Here is a 16,380-nt window from a genome sequence, read left to right as displayed (position 1 = left end):
GCCTGAAGATTCTCTCTTGCTGCCACCATAGGTTTTCCTACAGTTGGAGAAACTTTCCCAGGTTTCCTTAACCACCATTTACTGATACCTACTACGTGTCAGGCACTGTTCTAGGCCCACACGACAGAACAGGCAACAAAACCAAGTCCCTCCACCCAGAAGAGGCTGGCCAGAACATGTGCGTATTTCCATGTAGAAGGAGCAGCGAGAGGAACCCTCCGTACCTTTCTCTTTGTTACTGGGTTCCCTTGCCAATGAGACAGCCACTAGCTCACATTAATTGGTTAAAACCAGACTGTTGATAGGCCCTCACCACGGGGTTCTTTTCCTTCCCTCTCCACCTCAGCCTCATGTCAGAGCCACCACTCTGCCCAGTGTTTCCCAACTGTGGGAGAGGGAGTTTTAGGCAGGAAGGAGGGGGGCTCATTGGTCAGATGAGGGAAGACTGAGCCCTAGATTCGCAGCCTTTGATCACTGGCACCCTTAGTGAGCACAATAGGGTGCAGGGACAGAAACCACAATGCTGACGGCCAAGGATTGGGAGGCAGAAGTGTGGTCCATAAGAAGGAACAGCTGTGCAGGGAGGTAGATCAGGAAACTTACCTCTTTTTGATGATAAAAACTTTTGACACTTTTTAAACCGACAGGAGACAGAGATGCAATAGAGATAAATCACTGAACCAAGCATGAATAAACGGGGTAACTTGGAGAGAGCCCAGGAGCAGCCTTCAATAGATTATAGTTCGTGGACCCAACCGGAATCCACTTCTTGAGACTCTGTAGCATCTCTGAAAGTGAACCTCCTAGATTCCCAGGCCATATCGCTAATCTGAGGGTGAGTTTGGAGTTAAAGAGCCACTGGCCTGGAACTAATCTTCAGGCTTCCCTGACACCTCCATTAGGTTTCCACATCCTCGTGGATGCACTGCCACCTGCTGGAAGAATGACAAAAGTAGCGACAACCATTTGCTGAAGGGACCTGCTTTTCTAAAATGGCTGCATGTGAAGCTCTCACCCAAAGAACCAAATCAGAAACCACAGGCACCAGGGAAAGACTGGGATGGATAATTTTCCAGGACGGGACCCCAGCCAGTTACAAACCCTAGCACTCCTGTCGGGCCCTGCAGGGTGACCGCCTCCATCCCCACCTTAAATCCTCAGATTAGCATTACCACCTCAGGCCGGAAGCAGTAATTACAGGGCAGAGATGTTTCTTTCCCTTAATGCAAAAGAATAGTAGTTACAACTTTTTCTGCCCTTGTCTTGCCCCACAGCTAGCTGGTCTATAGATGGGCTAAGACCAATGGCTGGCATACCATGGCACAGTATCAGGTGCATTCCTATTGAAAAGTGTAAAAACTCTAAATGTAGGGCAAGTATCTTACAAAGCAAATCCTACCCTAGCGGCCAAGAACTATCAGATAGGAGTTAGGTTCAAGCCTTCTCTACCCCTCCCCCAGCAAGGGAACCCACCACACCCAGCTGTAATCTCTCATCACCCAAGTATTGAATATGCACTAACTATGCTGGGCCTGAGCCTGTAGCAATGCTAATACACGCTAACAAATTGCCAAATTGCCTATTACATTTTCAGGTTATCTTAAACCTACACAACTACCACAAATTAAGCAGCCAGCCAAGGAAGGTACCCACTTGGGAGAATGCTGTGGGGTATAATGGAGAAGGCTGTCATCCTTGATGGGTCCCAGGAGACCCCAAGAAGTTCATTCTCACAGGCCCTTTTAAAATCCAAGTTTGGGACTGATTGCCACCAAGAAGGTAAATTTTAACACGTATTCAATCAGTTCTAACTCTACTTAGCCTTACCATGCTAACATACGACATTGAGCTCAACTGGAACTTTTGAGACCTAGAAAAATATAGGCTACCAAGGGTTCATTTTACTCTGCTATCAGAGGATGTTACATCCGCAAAACTTCATTGGCACTTACCCCTCAAAAGCGAAGCCTAAGTCCTGCTTTAAATCCAATTTGGAACAGAACTAAGTGGTGGGTGAAGTGCCATGTGGCTTAGATTTCATCACACTAGTGAAACTCATAACCAGGACAAAACTAATCCATTTTATAGGCTTTAGGTTGTTTTATAAATTTACTTCTACCACTGTATTTTTATTTGGCATTTTTTACTAGTCTGATTAGCACAGTTGAGTCCACAGGCTTTTGGACTTGGTTGCCTGGATTCAAAATCTTGGCTCTACACCACCTGGGGCACCATTTCCCAGCTAAATTCATGTTAATCCTTTGATCGAATGTCTCATGTGGTCTTTAACTTATCAGAAGCAGAGGCGGGGGGAGTACTTAACAGATGGAATATCTGAGTACCATACACATTACAAAATCAATGGCCTTTCTTGCCAGCTTAACCTGAGGTTGCTGGAACTTACTTTCTAACAAGCCTTTCATGCCACAACACACACACAGCTACAGAAAGCTGGTAAGCTCAGCCATTTCACCAAAACTAATGGCTGTAATACTTCAAACAAAAGCATCAGGCATTTCCACTAGGAGTGTGTTGGATCCGGAGTGACAGAACAAACTGAGTTTGTCATGCTCTACCTTCAGCCATATTCCAGCAGAAACACTCTAGGAAGTAGAAGTCTGGCACCAGAGTTTAGGACTTTTAATTTGTCCCAAAGTTGCTGAAGCAAAATCATGATAAAACATTCTGCTTTCCTTTACAACCCCCCAACACACACAAAAAAAACAAAACTATTTGTAGGAAAAAAATGGTTTTGTACATAGGAAGAAACAATATAAATTCAAAACTTACAGATAAGGGTTAGCTCTATCACTCATCTCTTTAAAAAGTTTATATGAATATCCAGTCAAAACCAACAGGGTATCTCCCTTGAAATGTTATCTATATGGATTTCCAAGTAGACCACAGGACTGTATACTGTCTTGGAATGTCCTTAGAAGGCTCTGTCATTGATCAAGTAACAGAGTAAAAACCCCAGAGTCCTTTCTTTCAAATGGAAGAAGGAAAGACAGGGATAGAAGAAACTATTCAAACTTCGTCTTCTTTCCTTGTGGCTTGTGATCGCCGCCACCTCCTCTGCCTCCTCTGAAGCCACCTCGCCCTGCAGGAAGGCAAGACATCATTAAAGAACAAAAACAAAGCTGCAAGGAATCCTCCCCTCCTCAGAGTGATTAGCAATAGCTAATTTAAGAAGTGCCTGTGCCACGTGCCGTCCAGTGTATACACAGAGGTAGCCCTCTATGCTGCTTACCTCCGAAGCCTCCCCGGCCTCTGCCACCAAATCCACCGCGGCCACCTCTGCCACCACCTCGGCCTCCGAAGCCGCCTCTGCCTCCACCACGACCCCCGAAGCCACCTTCACCCTTAGGCTTGGCCCAGTCCAAAGTAACTTTGTTTCCATCAATTTCACCATCTTCCATGGCCTCCTTGGCGGCTTTGGCATCTTCCTCACTGTTGAAGTCTACAAAACCAAACCTAAAACACCAGAAGAAATTACCCATTATAAAGCAGGTATAGAATAAGTGCCAAAGTTAACCTCACATGTTGGACAGTGATCTCACAGAAAGTACCCTTGCTCAATTGAGAAAAAACCAAGAGGAGCTCTCTGTGGAAAGCTAAAACTGGTTTTACTGATAACCTGAACCACAGAATGTCTCACAGAACAGCAGAAATATACCTCTGTGAAGACAGAAGGCAAAACGATGCTAGCTCTGTGAATTGTCTCTTCTTCTCGTGCGAATCCATAAACTGCCATGGAGCGGCAGAAAGGAGCTCAATGAGAAGGCACACAAGCTGGGAGGTCTTTGCTGGGCGGACAATGAACATCTATCTCCTGCATCTTACCCTTTGGAAGATCCAGTTTCCCGGTCCGTGACTATCCTTGCCCGAACAGAGCCGTCAAAGGACTCCTTTAATGTCTCTTCTGTAGTCTCCTCAGACAGACCTTTGACAAACAGAGTCTTGGATGGCTCTGAGAAAACAAAAACACACCTTTTATTTTAAATCTCAACTTATAACGATGAGATGCTAGATTTGTATAACATTTAGCCTCTGACTACTGGCTAAAAATGCTTATCTTAGCAGAAGCTAGTCTTTTATTTGAAGGGTCTGTACGAAAAGCAATCTTAGCCAACTAATGCTTAAAAGCGAAGGGGCTTAAAAATCAACTGCCATCTCAAGTTTACCTTGACCACCAAAGCAGTTCAATTCCTGCCTCAGATCTTTTATGGAAAGGAGAACCAACGCAAACGAGTGAGACAAATATAAAGCAGACAGCTACAATGGGCAAATCCTGCTGAGTTGACATGGCTGGATCAGAACTTGACTATCTAGAGGAATTTTCTTGGGATTTCATCAATTATTTCTCAGATAATCGATCATCATATCCAGTATCACGTCAGCAGCAACGACAACAAAAAACATTCACCTCTAGAACTGACTAAAAAGTTAAAACATGGCACCAAGGAGAGCTGCTCCCCACCACACTGTTAATAGCAACTTACGGCTTCTTGCATTAGGTGATCCCCTGGGTCCTTGCAACTCCAGCCTAATTGCTCTGCCCTCAATTTCTCTTTTATTACAGGAATTTAAAGCTTCTTTAGCATCTTCAAATGAAGCAAATTCTATAAATGCATACCTGAGAACAAAGTCAATATTTAGAATACATTACCTAGGGCATGGCTCCTCTATAATCACATCTGATACCATCAAGCTTTTTCTCTCAAGCACATATTTGAATGCTCTTTATTTCACACTGATTTGGTGTAGCTAAAATGACTCAACTTCTGCGAGCAGCCAGGAAAACATGACTTTACCTATAAAAGACATTCTTATCACCCATAACTAACATAAAAATAATTATTTTACCCTTTAGATTTGCCATTTTGGTTCTGGGGCACTTTGATAAAAGTTGCCTTCTCAAATACTTCCTGAAGTGTTTCTTCTGTTGCACTGTAGGAGAGGTTGCTTAAAACGAGAGTTTTTGATTCACCTACAAATAGAGAGATGCCAAATTATGATTCAAACAGTGGTTCCCAACTTCAGTTACAACTCTACGTTGTTCTTAAGAATGTCTATGATTAGAAGTAACACGCCAATGCTGATGCAGGTGGAATCCCACTTGTTACACAATGTATGTACTGTAATGTCCTGCGCTTCCTTCCATGCTTGTTCAGAAGTGTAAACTACTGATCTGTCTTCACAGAACGTAATTTTAAATGCACGATGTAAGTTATTTAAAGTACAAAACACACAAAGGAAGCTCGATTTGTCTATGTTCTAATGCAAAATGGTTTCATGTAGCTCTCATTCATTAATTACTATTACCAATAGAGATGTAACCTATCTAATCTACAACTGCAACCAATTAATCAGTCAATTTTATATAAATGCAAAGATGCAAATGATCTCCTGCCACCAATTCTGGAACCCTATAGAAAGCTTATAAATTCTTACCACTCCAAGTGCTATTCTTTCCACCTCTGTAGTCTTGACTTTGACCTTTCTCTCCAATATAGTACAAGGAAATAGATCGCCCATCTATCTCTGTTCCCTGCTTTTCTTCCAACGTTTTCTCTGCATCGGCTTCCGTTTTAAATTCTATATAAGCAATCCTGCAATGGGGGAAAAAAAAACGTAAGAATTTGCTTGTTTTTAAAACAATGTTAATTTCTAACACAAATGTTTTACACAACATGACCCGTTTCGCATTAACTGAAATAGTTTTTGTCATCTTCCACTTTTCAATTAAAACTTTCTTCCCACTACAAAGTTTGCCAAGTACTCCCAGAAATTTAACCCCACCTCGCCGCAATAGTTATTACTTACATAGCCACTTACTGTAGGCGCATTTTATAATCCAAACTTTATACATATTAACTCACGTTTTAAAATCTGAATTACATATCTTATCCCCACTGTACAAACAGAAAATTGAGGAACAGATATGCTCCCAAATCATACACCTAAAAAGATGCATCAACACTTCTAAAGAAGTGCATTAATTTTAATAACACTCAACATTCCAGTAGACACAAAACATACCCTTTACTCTTTCCATCCTTGCTGACTAATCTGATCTCCAGAGCATCTTCAAATACTTCTTTTAATTCATCCTGAGTAACTTTATAAGGCAGATTTTTAGCCAAAAGTGTTCTTGCATCTCGATCTAGATAAACAGAAATGAATTGGATGAGTTAAAAGACATTTCTCCTCACAAAGATAAAGACTGACCAATAAAAAAGTTCTGTTTAAAAAATAATTTGAGACCCTACAACTTACAAGACACTCTTGCTAGCATAGAGATACACAGCACTGGCAAGACGTTAGCTGCTGTCACAACTGACATCAAACTACATGCTGGATACTTAGAACTCAACCTAAAGTAGGTGCTCAGTATTTTTAATTTAAAAAGTCATGAGCACACACTTGAAACATGACAGTGTAAGAATACAAAGAGTAGCTAGGATCTGATCTAGCTGCAGTGATGAAAGGCCTCTCTCTATATTAATGTAGGTACAATTACATGTTGTTTTATTGTGCTTCACGGATGCATTACTTTTCTTACAAACTTCTGAAGATTTTTTAATTTTTTGATTTTTGTTCGAATTTCTTTTACAGTAAAACTGCTGAGATAATGGCCACACTCTGCCACCTCTCCCATGCTAGATACTTCATTTTTTCCAAATTGAAGTCCCTACCAGCAAAAAGGCTGCAACTGCTTTACCCTATTACGGTGGTCTGAAACCAAACTCGAAACACCTCCGAGGGATGCTTGGCACATAGAACCAATTCTTTTTCTGATTATTTGTTCTTGCTTGCCTGACTTGAGAATTTTAAACACCAGCAAGCAACACCAGGCACTGTCGTAAATATTTACACTTAACTCATTAATCCTTACAACAGTGAGAAAATCAAAAAAGATTTAACTACTGAACCTGGCCAATTAGACTAGAAACATATTCATCAACAAATTACCTATCAGTATCAAAATTACCTAAAACCTTACATACCTTTTTTACTGTCATTTCCCTTTGGTTTTTCTAGTTTAATTTCATTGCCAAAGACTTTTAAACCAGTGAGTTCCAAGGCTTTTTCCAGGTCTTCAGCAGATTCAAAATCCACATAGCCAAACTTCCTTTAAGGTGACAAGCAAAAAGGACAAAAGCAGAGGTTTGAAAAAACCAAACAAAAGCCACATTAACATGTATTCTAGCCAAGCAGCAACACTAACATAATGGTGGAAACCAGGGTTAAATAAAAACCCACCTATTCTATTTAATAAGATAAAGTCAGGCTCTGTAAGCTGTGATACAACAGAGCAATGTCTTAAGCACCAAAACCTGATGGAAGCTCACCTTTGAGAATGTCTTTATTACCTACACTGCTTATCACAATGGACGATAATAGCTAACAAGAAAACCTGTCCAAGCATCAAATAAAACAATCCTCACCATCATGACTGTTTGGGTCTAATAATCTTAAAAAATCAAAGTATCAAAGCTCATAGCGTAAGCACTAATGGCATCCCCCCACCCCCAACTCACCTAGAAACACCAATTCTGACATCCACAACGGCAAGGTCGTTTTTAGCAAAAACATCACTGATACCGGTTTTTAATTCAGGAGCAGATTTGTTGAAGTTCAGGTTTCCAACAAAGAGATTGAAAGATGTAGTTGGTTCTGTGCCTACAAAAAAAAAAAAAAAATGAATTCAAATCAGTCCATTTGTAAAGTATGGCAGAAATTTAAATTTAACTTCTAGTGTAAATTTCTATGCACAGCACATCAGCACATTACAATGCAACACCAGCTTTCAGTATTAAGTCCCTTTGCTGTTCATCACTTGTGCCATTGGGTGCACCCCAGCCCCCCAACAATTCTGCCAACTTACCTTCCACTTTCTGTTTCTTGGCTTCAGGAGCTGCTTTCTGTTTGGCCATTTCCTTCTTTCGTTTTCCAGGTGCTTCTTTGACAGGCTCTGGACAAGATTTCAAACAACCCATGTCACCCATTAATAGTCACTCATATTCAAGTACCTCCTTTAAACAGAATGCTTGTCAACGTTCTAACTCCATTACCTTCCTCCTCCTCCTCCTCCTCCTCTTCTTCTTCCTCATCATCCTCCTCCTCATCCTCGTCGTCATCTTCATCATCATCCTCCTCTTCATCTTCATCCTCAGCGGTGCTCTTGGCCTTCACAGGAACAGCCTTTGCAGGGGTTTTCTTGCCTTTGGCTGGTGTAATTTCCATAGGTTCTTCTTCAGAATCTGAAAGAGAAACCACCCAGTCAAAAACTCTAAGATTATCCCCTAAACAACATTAGTTCTAGAAAAATCTGAAGGGAAAGAAATGCAAAACTTGTCAATTCCACTGTGCTATATATAATATAGTCATGGTAAGAACAGATTACTTGGAAGCAAAACCCTACATTACAAAACACACAGAATGTGCTGTTTTAAGCATCTTCTCGGGGCAGGCAATCACTCGTGGGTACCCCTTCAGTGTACCACAACCAGTCCACAACTCTGGGAGGACTTTTATCTAATCTCAGGTTGTCATGAAAGAGTACATCTGCATGTTGCCCCCACCAAGCTCACCTCTACTTTATCTTGCAAACAAACAAGAGCCCAAGAATGAACAGGCCAAAAGAACACCTTACCATCTTCTTCTTCTTCATCGTCATCGTCGTCATCTTCATCATCGTCGTCGTCCTCATCTTCGTCATCATCTGAGGCAGGAGCAGCAGCTGCTGCTTTCATCACTGCTGGTTCGAATTCATCCTCATCTTCATCCTCCTCCTCCTCATCTTCATCTTCCTCTTCACTGTCATCATCTTCCTCATCACTGTCTTCCTTCTTGGCATTCTTGCCATTCTTTGCTCCCTTGGCTGGGGTGGCTGCTCCCTTCTTACCAGGAGTTGCAACCAATGCTTTGCCTGCTGCAGCGCCCTTCTTGCCAGGTGTTGCTACTGCTTTGGCTGGTGTAACTGCTGCCTTTTTTCCAGGGGCTGGCGTAGCTGCTGCCTTTTTTCCAGGAGTAACAACTGCTTTCTTGGCTGGTGTGGCAACTGCAACCTTTTTTGTTGGAGAAACCATCACCTTCTTTGCTGGAGTTGTGGTAGCTTTCTTCCCTTTCTTCTGAGGAATGATAACCTCAAGAATTAAAAGAAAAAAAAAATCTGTTATCAAACTCAAAAAGGGAGCCTTGGTCCTATAAATGAATGCTAAATTCTGGCACTGCCTCTGGTTCAAGACCACATGCCTTAGACATATGTTAGCATGTTAAACTGTAGGGTCATGTCCCTCTGCACACCTCTGACGTCCGAGTCATTTTCAGGTAAAATACCTAACGCATAAAGAATTCTTCTTAACTTGAAATACCTGTGAATTTCTGTACTTTGTATTATTTTATAATTGCTTCAGCATTAAAGCAACACACCCTATAATGGACTCTGAAGAAGTCCCAGTCAAGATGGCAAATACATAGGTAAACACTATGGTTTCCTCCTCCCATGACATTAAAATTACAACTAAATTATAGAACAAGTAAGCTGGAGAACCATCTGAAGACCAGCTGAACCGAAGTCCTATGACTAAGAACCCACGTCAAAATTGGTATCTACACATGTCAAAACTCGACCAAGTGTACACCTTACATATGTTTACTTATTTGTAACTTCAATTCTATCTGAATAAAACTATTAAAAAATATTGTCTAAAATTTAAAAAATGGAATCTGAAAAGATTGCTGAAAATAGCACCAACATTACATGTTGTTTTAAAGATTATGACTTGATTTATATAACTAAAATCCTGCGCTTTGTAAAATTCATGTATTAGGTTATTATTAAATCATTTGGGATTCTTATAGATAGCGGGTGGTGGTATAAAATTCACTGAAAGCTCATTCTTAGGACAAGAAAGAAAATGAGTACCAAATTGGCTGGACGGTTAATCCTTACAAAACTAAAACAAATTAAAAAATGAGCCCTTAGCCTGACAAAATTATCCATCTACATTTGTCACACTCAAAGCCACTTTTTGTTGACCACCAGTTATAACAGATACAGTGTTAGGAAACCTTTACTAAATTCTAAACAAAAAAACGAGCAAATGTAGTGGTTAGTTGTCTTTACAGGAAGCAAACAGCCAGGAGTACCAAACAGGGTCAATGCAAAAATCAAAGGGAGGTGGCAACCCTCACTTCACACCAAGAAATTGTTTTAATACAGTGACTCGCATTACGAAACTCACATGTGAAGAACCGAGACCTGCTTGAAGGATAGGAAAGGAATCTGGTAAGGTTAATCTCAGACCTGAATGTAATGTTCAGCACTGCCATTCACAGGGCAGTTAGTTGTCCAGGCTGTTTCTTCATCTAGCATGTGGGGCTAACATGTTCAAACTGGAAAAAACATGGATTTACATCACTACACTAAGCCCTGCAGAGGACACATAAAGAAACTCCTCTAATCTCTCCCTCAAGCTCATCCAAATACATATCCTTATGGTACCTTGACAGGTCAATGAAGAGTTTGTGAAACTAGTACAGCAATCCATATATGAAATACAACCCTTTTTCGCCAGTATCTTCTGACACCCAGTATCACCCCCCTTTTTGCTCTTCATTGTCTAGTTTTGTTACTCTGCATTAAATCATACATAATTACCTCTTCCCCGCTGCTTTCATCTTCTTCATCTTCTGACATTTCCTCATCTTCACTATCTTCTTCTACCTCCTTCGGGGGAGGTGCCATTTTCTTGGGGTCACCTTGATTTTTACCAGCCTAAAACAGACACATTAGTACATTACAACCCCCAATTTTCAGATCATATTTTTGTCATCATTCTTCATAGCATAACGCAGTCACCCCCCTTCTCAGAACCCACTTTCCATACTGTCCAATACCACAGCTAATGTGAAAACTCGTCTTGGTGTCCAGGTTAGCAATCTTCCAGTTTTCCTGTCAGGTTCTACAAAAGGCAACCTCAGGGTAAAAAGGAAATAATCTCCCTCTTCTGTTGCATTCCTTATTAAGCACATCATTTTTAAAAACTATACTTCCAGAACCGACCCTTACACGTCAGTGCAACTTTTTCATACTCAATAACCTACAATTAGACCATTTTAATGGCCAAGAATCCACGGCCCTTCACTCGGGGGAAAACTACCTCAAAAGACGACTTTGGTAAATTCTGGCACCTTATTCCACCACCCTCATGATTTAAAGTAGGACAACTTTTTTAAAACATCATGTCTTAACCTACCTCACGAAGTGTTCCTTTCCCAGGGAAAAGACCCCGCCCCTGCCAGACCCACCGGGGCCACGTGGGGGAACCTCACGGGCCACCACGTGCGCGCAGCGCCGCGCAGGACGCACGCGGCACGGCCTCTTCCCGAAGCCCGCCTCGAGAGCGCCCGCGGGCCGCCAGTCCCGCGCCCGAGCCAGTCCCGCCGCTGCCCGCCTCAAAGCCCAGACCCCTCCGCAGAGGCCCGGCGCGGCCCACGTGGCGGGCCGCGCACCCGGGCACGTGCGTCAGGAGGCGGGGCCCCGCTCGCGCCCGGAGCGGGAGTCCGGCCTCGTCCTCCGCGCTGACGCCCAGCGCCCCCTCTCTGCGCTCAATCCTGAGGTCTTTCCCCCCCGCATGAACCACCCGCAGCACCTGCCGAAGCTCTTCACCTCGCCACCAACTCGCCAAAAGCCGCGAGACCTGCCCGCAAATCACGCGAGACTTCCCGCAGCATGGCGCCCTCGAACGCGCCCGGGACGGCGCGGAGGCCCTCCTCCTCGCGGCGCCGCGCGCGCGCGCGCTCCTCGGGAAACAGGCCTCGATGTCCGTGATTGCAAGAGCGAAGCCTCTTACCTTTGCGAGCTTCACCATGATGGCGGCTACTAACGGCGGAGCGTGTGGCAGGCGAGTGGCGCAGATGAGCCCGAAGGAACCCAACGACGTCGATGGCGGCCGCTGCTACTGAAGACCCGGAGCGGGTACGCTTGGCTGCCAGCTAGAGCTCGAGACTGAGGCGAAAGACTGAGCCTGCCCAGTAATCGCCTCTGGAAAGGCGACGACGGCGCCCTCGTGACTCCTTTTCGACCAACCAGAGTCCGCGCTCATCCCAGGAGCCAACCGTGAGCCTCTGTCGAGAGCGGCGCGGGGCGGGGCGCGGGCGGGAGTGGGCGGGCCGAGGCGGCCAGAAGGGAGCGAGGAGAGTCGGCCTCGGCGCCTGGGGGCGGGACTCGCTTTGTGCAAAGCCGGCGCTGATTGGGCGGTGGGCGCACGGTCCCGAAGTGTCCCTCCGCCGCCTGCGCTCCCGGCGCCTGCGCCGTGGGGAGGATAGTTTTTGGCGCCGCGTGTGTCAAGTTCTGGGGGCGGTCGGGCGGGTATTGGTGGTCTTCGGTTCCCTAATGTGTCCGGATCTTGTCGACTAGAGTGGAGTTTCTTTGCGGTCCCGTCTCTTGTTTCACGCTCAGCCTCCAGGCGGCCTTGAAGGAAAGAGTTTGTCCCCCGTTTCTGTGCCGATGAGCCCGAGACCTTCGGAGACTACAGGTTCACATCGCCCCAGTCCGAGGCCCACCTTTTCCCCACGCGCCTACGAGTCAGGGCCAGAAAATCCCCCTATGTGCAGATGATGCCCTTCCCTGGTCACGTGCCTTTAATTGCCTCTTGAGAGCTGTTAATAAGGCAATCGTGCGTGTTTCTGTGGTTTACTGTCGGTAGCGCACAAACAAAACTAATCTCAACCCCGCGTTAGGTATTCCAGTGGGAACCGGTCGGGGAAGATAACTTTCTGGGAGTCACAGGATGTTACAAATGTGGGTTGGAGAGAGGAACTTGGTCAGGCCCACCACGGTGCCACGCTTTTGATCATTCACAAGTTCTCGCTTTGTTAATTTGGGACTAAAATGTGGCTGGGTCTGTTACCAGATGGTCCAGGAGGAGTATGTCAAAGGAGCCGAGAGAAAGGTTCCCTCCCTGGTGGAGGCACATTAGAGTCTTTATGCCTTTGCCAATTATTCAGCTAGGTCACTGTGAACAATCTTAACCGAGACCACTGCCTTCAGTTTAGAGCTTGCCTAGGATATATCCTGGGCATCTAATACCTAACTGTTCTACAAAACCAGGATACCTTAAGCTACTACTGTATTTCCCCAATTAAACTGATGTACATAATCACCTCTGGAGAGTCTAATTAAAGAGGTCTGAGTTGAGGCTCAGAATTGTGTATTTTAACAAAGGCTCATGGGGGTTCTGGTGAGCAATCAAGTTCTTTTGCAATTCTTAGAGACTCTAATGGGACTAAGTGTATAGAAAATCCACAGCTACCCCACTGATCAGGGAGGAGGCTGGGGCGGGTCCTGTGGTCTACACCCCGCGTTCTGCGCGTTCTGATGATCTGGGAAAGCCCCTGAGGAGAGTCATGTTTCGAACTCTGGGATGGGGGGCTGACGGAACATTTAGGGGGAGATGGGACAGAAAGAATAGCATGTGCAAGGCATGGAGGAATAAGATCCCGGTGTTTCCAAGCAGTGTGGCACAGAGCCAGCGTACTGCACTCAAGGGAAGAGGCTGGAGAGATGAGCAGTGGGCGTGATCATGGGACAAGGGTGAAGTTTAGAAATATTGGCATGGCTGGCTCCTTGTCATTCAGATCTCAGTTTATATCACCTCTTAGAGGCCTTTCCACACCCTCCAATAAAAAGTGCCACACAGACTCCTTATCGCACCACTCTATTTGAGTCTCCTGCAGGTATTTATCAATACATTAGTCTGCCAGAGGCATGAGGTGTCTGCTGTTATGCTGTCAGGATGGGCAAAGCCAAGTTCCCTTTACCAACCCTGCCTGCTTTTGTCTCTTGGAGTGCCCCGAGGCCTTCAAATGCTGTCCAGAACTTTCAGCCAGATGCCAAAGGGTGATCCTAAGCTCTTCCCTTGCCAGTCCTTGCTTGATGTTTAGGCCAGTGTTTCCATGCACGAGGCAACCTGGGCTCAGGGGCCAGAGTCAAAGGGCCTGACCTTTGTCTCCCAGAGACAGCCTGAGAAGCTTCATCTGCCAACTTAGAGCCTCCCTGGTCAGCCCTTGGCTCCCCAACTGCACCAGTGACCGGGGAGCCCCTGACCTGCTGGAGGAGGACTGGTCACAAGCCCCAAGATGATCACCGTCTCTGAGTACCCCGCTGCAGCTCCTTGTCCAGATGCATCATCAGCTTTCTATTCTACACCCAGGAGGTTGGGCCCTGCTGGTGAGAAATCCTGTGATAACACAGATCAGGGGCTCCACCTGTCCTGCTTAGCAGTTGCTCAAAAAGTCTTCCGGGAGCTCTAGATTGGATGGTGGCTCTCACATCCATCTCGCCAGCATCCTTTCCAAGTCATCTCTCAGGGCTCCTCAGCTCTCCCTCTCCGCCCTCCCTCACAACCGTTACCTTATTTTCCACTTCACAGGGAAAAACAGACCTCCCATGGGCATTCCCACCTTCTGGTTTACACATAGCCCTGGTCCTTAGCTTTCACCCATCAGGGCGCAAGGGAAGATGGAATCTTTCTCTAAACAACATCCCATCATGGCAAGGAGCCTCTCCCTGCCCCCTCCTGGGGGCTCCTCTTCAATCTCCTCAGCCACACCTTGCATCTCAGGACTCCCTTCCCTTCTCCTGTCCTTCATGGGATCAAGCTTCTGGGAGGAGTCGAGGAAAGTCGCTGCCAGTCCCTCTTGGGCCCTCCAACACCCTCTCGGTTACTAGCCCAAAGGACCCTTCTAGATCTTCTCTTTCTGGACCTTTCTGTGGCTTCTTTCCTTGACCGCATTTTCCTTGCAGTGTCTCCCCTGCCTCGTACCTCTTCGCCCACCTTCTTCCTTTCTTCTTCCCGGATGTTCTCTCCCTGCATAGCCTCCTGGCCACGAGGCTTCAATTCCCTCCTGTATACAACCCCACCTCCTGCTCCTCTTCTTGGGGCTCCTCTGGTGGCAGCTGCAGCTTCTCAGCCATGGCTCCACCACCCAGTGGATGACTATCACCTGACAGCACCCAAATCGGGGTCTCTCCAAGAACAACTTTCTTTGTGGGCTCTGCACATCTCCCTTTGGTGTCCTATAAATCTTCTAATTCAGAGTGTCACACACTGAATTCAGCATCTTTCTCCACCCTCCACTGCCATCTTTCATACCTCAGAAATGAGACAGCGACCACCCCCGTCAGTCGAGAGCTGGACCCTCTCCCTCAGCTCCCACAGCAGGTGCTTGCCAAAGCCCGGCCTTCAGGTGTCTGGAATCGGTCCACTACTCTTCCCAGTACTCTTCTAATTTAAGCCTTCATCATTTCTTGCCTGGATTAATGCAGCAGTTCCAAATTGGCCTCCCTGACACCAGTCTTGTCCTTGTACCCTGTAGCCACATCAGGTTTTTTTTTTTTTAAATTAACAAATACAAACACATTCTAATAATGAAAAGATTTCAATGGCTTCTCATAGCTGTCAGGATAAAATCCAAGTACCTTAGCCCACCATCGAAAACTCACTTCCCACTGCAGAGACGGAGACCAAGGCGAGGCAAGTAAGGCATTTGTCTCAGGCACAGAATTTAAGGGACACCGAAAACTCAATAATCAAGATAAATAATATTTCAGTGCAATTTTTTAAAGTAATGTGAAAAATCCATGATGAACAAACACACTATCAAAATTTAAATAAACACAGGATCAGTATCACTGATATTCCTTTCCTCTTTAGGCTCTTCTCTGGCTTGGCACAGCACTGTTACTGATCCCATCCTTAGGAAAACTTGATATTTTGTAAATCACAGCTTTTCTTGCATTAATTTGCATTTTTAAATCTTGTGTTAAAATATTATATCGATTACTGAGCTTTTGGCCTTAAATTCTGCACCCAAGGCAAGTGCCTCACTTGTCTCACCCTAGTCCCGGTCCGGTGCCCTGCTGTGACCTCCAGGCTTCAGCCAGTTGCAATGCCGACCTTCCCCCAGTGGGCCCTCTGGGGCTCTGACCCACCTGCGCCTTCTCCTGTGCTGCTTCCCCTGCCTGAGATGATCTCCTCCCATCCTTGGCCTCCAGGTCGGCCTTTGGGACTCGGCCACCTCTTTGAGGAGTCCTCCTTTTATCCCCAGATTGGACTGGGTCCTCGTCTATGCCCCGAGATCACCAGCTGTCACAATACTTGTGGGTAAGTATGCTTCTTGAGGTCATGTGCAATTTGTCCTTTTAACTTTAGGCTCTGTAACAGTTGACAAACAGTTGGTGCTCAATAAATGCTGATTCCGTGAATGGTGGTTTAGAGCTATTGGAGGAACTTCAGGATTAGCCAGGGAGATCGCAGAAACTCCAAAGAATGTGACATCCGAGCTACACCAGAGAACAAGGCAGCC

The 16,380-nt window shown here is 45.3% G+C and overlaps 1 protein-coding gene and 3 non-coding genes across 5 annotated transcripts; all 4 read right to left on the bottom strand.

Moving 5' to 3' along the window:
* Positions 1-2,619: 2,619 nt before the first annotated feature.
* On the bottom strand, positions 2,620-12,050 carry LOC107504982 (nucleolin). 2 transcript variants are annotated; one of them, XM_016134697.2, is made up of 14 exons: positions 11,865-12,050; positions 10,670-10,786; positions 8,660-9,152; positions 8,079-8,267; positions 7,892-7,978; positions 7,545-7,686; positions 7,011-7,135; positions 6,043-6,166; positions 5,455-5,612; positions 4,867-4,990; positions 4,503-4,636; positions 3,844-3,970; positions 3,251-3,474; positions 2,620-3,100 (listed from the first exon to the last, which is right to left on the bottom strand). In XM_016134697.2, the coding sequence occupies exons 1-14, from the start codon at positions 11,880-11,882 to the stop codon at positions 3,024-3,026; spliced, it is 2,139 nt and encodes a 712-aa protein (XP_015990183.2). In that variant the 5' UTR covers positions 11,883-12,050; the 3' UTR covers positions 2,620-3,023. The 2 variants fall into 2 exon arrangements, with proteins under 2 accessions (XP_015990183.2, XP_036092691.1); XM_036236798.1 differs by having other exon boundaries at positions 2,625-3,100; positions 7,892-7,980; positions 8,084-8,267; positions 11,865-12,024.
* Positions 3,648-3,785, bottom strand: LOC118614490. The gene has a single exon (XR_004956080.1). It is a non-coding gene; the product is annotated as a small nucleolar RNA SNORA75 (small nucleolar RNA).
* Positions 4,309-4,388, bottom strand: LOC118614500. Its single transcript, XR_004956088.1, has one exon. It is a non-coding gene; the product is annotated as a small nucleolar RNA SNORD20 (small nucleolar RNA).
* On the bottom strand, positions 7,781-7,850 carry LOC118614496. Its single transcript, XR_004956086.1, has one exon. It is a non-coding gene; the product is annotated as a small nucleolar RNA SNORD82 (small nucleolar RNA).
* Positions 12,051-16,380: the final 4,330 nt, after the last annotated feature.

The sequence above is a fragment of the Rousettus aegyptiacus genome, unplaced genomic scaffold (genome assembly GCF_014176215.1).
Source record: "Rousettus aegyptiacus isolate mRouAeg1 unplaced genomic scaffold, mRouAeg1.p scaffold_m13_p_2, whole genome shotgun sequence".
In the NCBI taxonomy this organism is placed as follows: domain Eukaryota; kingdom Metazoa; phylum Chordata; class Mammalia; order Chiroptera; family Pteropodidae; genus Rousettus; species Rousettus aegyptiacus.
The sequence above is the reverse complement of the archived record's forward strand: the minus strand, read 5'-3'. Positions and strand labels throughout refer to the sequence as shown.

Bases quoted from the DNA above. Each gene is read 5' to 3' on its own strand.
- LOC107504982 (XM_016134697.2), bottom strand. The intron at 6,167-7,010 runs GTATGTAAGGTT...CTGTTTATCTAG, and splicing joins GGGAAATGACAGTAAAAAAG to ATCGAGATGCAAGAACACTT. The intron at 3,475-3,843 runs GTAAGATGCAGG...CTGGTGTTTTAG, and splicing joins GAAACTGGATCTTCCAAAGG to GTTTGGTTTTGTAGACTTCA.